General features: G+C 44.8%; 1 protein-coding gene across 1 annotated transcript in view; it reads right to left on the reverse strand.

The window, feature by feature from the left end:
- Nucleotides 1-3,436: 3,436 nt before the first annotated feature.
- The window catches only part of LOC136062659 (uncharacterized), a 5,681-nt gene continuing 4,542 nt past the window's right edge, over nucleotides 3,437-4,575 (reverse strand). Inside the window, exon 2 of the mRNA XM_065761993.1 lies at nucleotides 3,437-3,706. Within this exon, the coding sequence (XP_065618065.1) occupies nucleotides 3,437-3,706 (270 nt within the window). The remainder of the gene's footprint in view (nucleotides 3,707-4,575) is intronic.

The following is a 4,575-nucleotide window of genomic DNA, read 5'->3' on the forward strand; positions in this document are numbered from 1 at the left end:
TATTTTAAAATTGTTAAATGACAGTTTTAATATAAATGTTGTGATTGCAAAGCTGAGAAGAGTAGAGCTGTCAGCACCAGTAAGGAGAACTCACCATTACAATATCTTTTTTGGTATTGTTTTTTAGAAAAAATAAAATTAGAGATTATTTTTATAATATGTGTTAAATGAGTTACAAATCTATATAATTTGAGGTCATATATATATATATATATATAATATAAGAAAAGCAAGTAAAGTAAAGAGAGGGGGGAAAAAAGAGAGAAGAAAAGGGTCTCCTCGGCCACGAGCCGAGGAGCATCCCCCCATTTGTAAAGAAGCTCTAAGTATATTTTTATAAAAGGAAGTTCATGCATGGTGATCGACGGACAGCATCTAAACCTTTAACCCACTCTCTATAAATTTATTGTTTGGCTTGTTGGGCTGAAAACCCATCCAAACTCAGGGTCAATCCAAACTGAGTCCCTACAATTGGCGCCGTCTGTGGGAAGGATTAGGGTGCTGGCCGGCGCACCAGGCGAGTGTTCTAAGTATTCGTTTTACAGTAGGTTGAAAAAAAAAATAGAAGATTTGACAGCAAAAAAAAAAAAAAAAAAAAATCTTGATATTATTATTTCATAAATAGAAAGAGTACATATTACGATTAGAGGCTCAGGCAGGCGTGTTTTACAACTGTTCCTACCAGCCAGTTCTACAATCAGAGGCCAGGTAGAGCCGCCCTAAGAGAAAACTAACCGGTGGGAAGTGTCAAGCCGTCCCTTTATTGGTATAAAGAGAATGGGAGAGCTTGACAAGAGGCGGAGAAGGGGAAGGGCAATCATGTTTCCAGGCCACCAACAACCCTCTTCTCGGCCAGGCAGAGCTAGAACAAAGAGAGGAGCAGATGCAGGGGCTCCGGGATACCTTCCCCATGATGTTCCCTCGATTCTCTCCGATCCTCACGAGTGTTGGTCGTTGGAGACGGCAACACTCGAGCACCGCCCATGAGGTGAATTCGCACGTCTTCCTCGTCGGGGGTGTGCTCCGAGGAAAGACGTTAGGTTCTCTGACAACACCCCTCTGAGACATCTCGAAGGGCGCCATCAGGGTTACGCCTAGACTCTGCCGCACTAAAGGCCCAGTGGGGGCTGCGGCCATACCGGTTTTTGTCAATCCGGTAACAATTCCGACGGGATTGTTAAAAGGGCATGGGGAGCTGGAAGAATGTGTTTTTTCTGTTTGTGTTGAGAGGTCCATAGATTGTGGGGGAGCCATCTCCTCACTTTATATAGGGGTTGGGCGTTGGTGAGAGTTAATTTATGCAGAGTTCGAAAAGAGAATTATCAACTGGGCTAATAATGAAGCTACCAATTTCCAAGGAGGCCGTAGACCGTTGGACTCGTGTTAATTCACGAGGACATTAATGAAGGCGCGTTTCGCACACCGAGGCGTCCAGCGCGGAATACGAACAGACAAAGGGCACTTCATAAATGAAAAAGATGGGGCCTTGAGCTGGAGGCGAGATCAATGCCACGTGTAAGGATCATAATCTGACTCAAAGGGGAATCATCTCTAGTAAAGCGGTCTGAGGACAAACCTTCGCTTACAGAAAATTCGAAGTGGTAGACAGAACCAAGGTATTGTATGGTCCTCGGAACCAAGCCTATGATAAAACTATACACACCATTATACCTGGGTACTAGACAGAACCAAGGTATTGCATGGTCCTCGGACCCAAACCTTTGGGGAAACTAGATACTTACAGAAAAATAGAAGTGGTAGACAGAACCAAGGTATTGCATGGTCCTCGGACCCAAGCCTATGGTAAAACTATACACACCATTATACCTGGGTACTAGACAGAACCAAGGTATTGCATGGTTCTCGGACCCAAACTTTGGGAAAACTAGATACTTACAGAAAAATAGAAGTGGTAGACAGAACCAAGGTATTGTATGGTCCTCGGACCCAAGCCTATGGTAAAACTATACACACCATTATACCTGGGTACTAGACAGAACCAAGGTATTGCATGGTCCTCGGACCAAACCTTTGGGGAAACTAGATACTTACAGAAAATAGAAGTGGTAGACAGAACCAAGGTATTGTATGGTCGTCGGACCTAAGCCTATAGTAAACCTATACACACCATTATACCTGGGTACTAGACAGAACCAAGGTATTGCATGGTCCTCGGACCCAAACCTTTGGGGAAACTAGATACTTACAGAAAAATAGAAGTGGTAGACAGAACCAAGGTATTGCATGGTCCTCGGACCCAAGCCTATGGTAAAACTATACATACCATTATACTTGGGTACTAGACAGAACCAAGGTATTGCATGGTCCTCGGACCCAAACCTTTGGGGAAACTAGATACTTACAGAAAAATAGAAGTGGTAGACAGAACCAAGGTATTGCATGGTCCTCGACCCAAGCCTATGGTAAAACTATACACACCATTATACCTGGGTACTAGACAGAACCAAGGTATTGCATGGTCCTCGGACCCAAACCTTTGGGAAACTAGATACTTACAGAAAATCGAAGTGGTAAACAGAACCAAGGTATTGTATGGTCCTCGGACCCAAGCCTGTGGTAAAACTATACACACCATTATACCTGAGTACTAGACGTAACCAAGGTATTGCATGGTCCTCGGACCCAAGCCTACGGAAAACTAGATACTTATAGAAAAATAGAAGTACTGGGCATAACCAGGGTATTGCATGGTCCTCGGACTCAAACCCATGGAGAAAATAACTATCCGGATAAAACTAAAGCGTTACTTAGAGTCAAGCTATAATACGATCTTTAGATTTATATTTGAAGGATAACAGATGGTTTCATGAGGCTAACTCCAGAATAGAATACGAATATTGAGCAGAATACAATAGTAAAGCTAATAAAAGAAAATATCATTAGTTGGAAGCAAAGTATTAAGTATTCAGTTCAAACGGAAAGTATACAACTCCCTTACAACGCCACTGAGCAAGAAACAAAATGAGAAAAAAGAGAAAATAAACAAATTTATCCTATGTCATATACTAGTACCCTCATTTAGTGGGCAAATTAAGTCAATAAGTAAATCAAAAGGTTTGGGCCAAGGCCTAAGGGCTTGGTTTCGAAAGGTCGTTGGAAGACTTGCCACGTCTTAAGGTATTTCTTGACCTCGGTTACAACTTCCCCCAACGCTCTCTGGGGCTCAACTCCTCGAATGGTTGATCAGTTAACGGTGCATCTCGGCGGTCTTATCGTGACTTTCAACCGATGGTAATGAGGATCCCTCCTCAGGAGCAGCAGGTGCAACCTCGCGAATGGCAATAGGGTAATATACCTGTCCTCCTTCTAAGATCAAATAAGGCATTAACCCTGCTTGGTTGAGGGCTTCATGCAAGTTTGAGAACAGTAATGCCTACACACTGCAGGAACTTGAGCCCGAAGGGTGGCTTCAGTCTTAGCCACCCATCTGCGAAAGCATCTCCTCTGCCTTCTCCACAGAGCGCTCAGCGTCTATTTTCACAAATACCGCCTCGTCTTTGGCTCTCACAACCTCATCCCTGGCATACTCGGCAACACCTTTTTCATGGATTACCTTGGTCAAATTTTCCTTCATATAGGTAATGTTCTCTTTGACAGTTTGTAATTGACCCTCAACATCTTGCAAGCGATTAGTTTGATCCTCAGCTTGCTTCCTGGCCACGGCTAGGTCAGAGACAACAGTATCCTAGCCTTCGTCATTTCTGTCAGATCATCGTCGCCTTTTTTAGGTCGGCTCAGATCTCTTAAGAGTATTGGCAGCCTCCAGGAACTTGTCGTGCTCTTGCGCTAAGGCATTGCTATGATCATCAACCTCCTCGCTAACCTAAAAGGGCTTGGATAGCCTGCCAATAAAAACAAGTAACTCCGTAAAGAGAAAGAAAGGTACTAAGCGACGAATTTTGAATAAAGTGAATAGGTGCCAAGGACCCACCATTCCTAGATACTTCTTAAGGTCGAGGACAACCTCTACCCAGTCATATTTCTTAGCTCGGCCATGTCAGTGGGAAGAAGAAGAGATTTCTCCAGGGCCTTGGCTAAAAGCCCCCTCAGCTCCTTGAGACTCCCGCATCGAAGCGTTATCCATCAGGGGCTGATCATGGAGCATGGCAGCGCAGCCAGGCTTGAGCCTCGGACTGCTGGGTGGCCTTCTTACCCTTCCCTTGACCACCGAGTTTCAGTTGCTTCGGAGGCCTGCGAAACCTACCCTCTAAGGCGGAGAATGGGATTTGCTCCCATCCATTGGCTCCTTACCTTGGAAAGTCTTTTCCTTTTCGGTCAGGAGATCGTCTAGAGGGCTGATTCATGGGTGGAAGAGACCTGGTTTGCATGGTTGATATCTGGGGCGTGAGATGCTGGGGCTGGGACTGAACTCCCCTGGTACACCCTTCTTGGAACCGCCTTCGAGCAGTCAAGATAGATTGTTGGGGCTTTTCTTTAAACCCATCTCAGCTGAGTCGCTAACTCTTAGGTGAGAGTCGGCTTCGGAATAAGTGAGGGTCCCTAGGTCACCGAGGGATCCTCGGACTGATCAGCTAGGTTTGAACACCTATATTA

This window comes from Quercus suber, unplaced genomic scaffold (genome assembly GCF_002906115.3).
Source record: "Quercus suber isolate HL8 unplaced genomic scaffold, Cork oak 2.0 scaffold_437, whole genome shotgun sequence".
Taxonomy (NCBI): Eukaryota; Viridiplantae; Streptophyta; class Magnoliopsida; order Fagales; family Fagaceae; genus Quercus; species Quercus suber.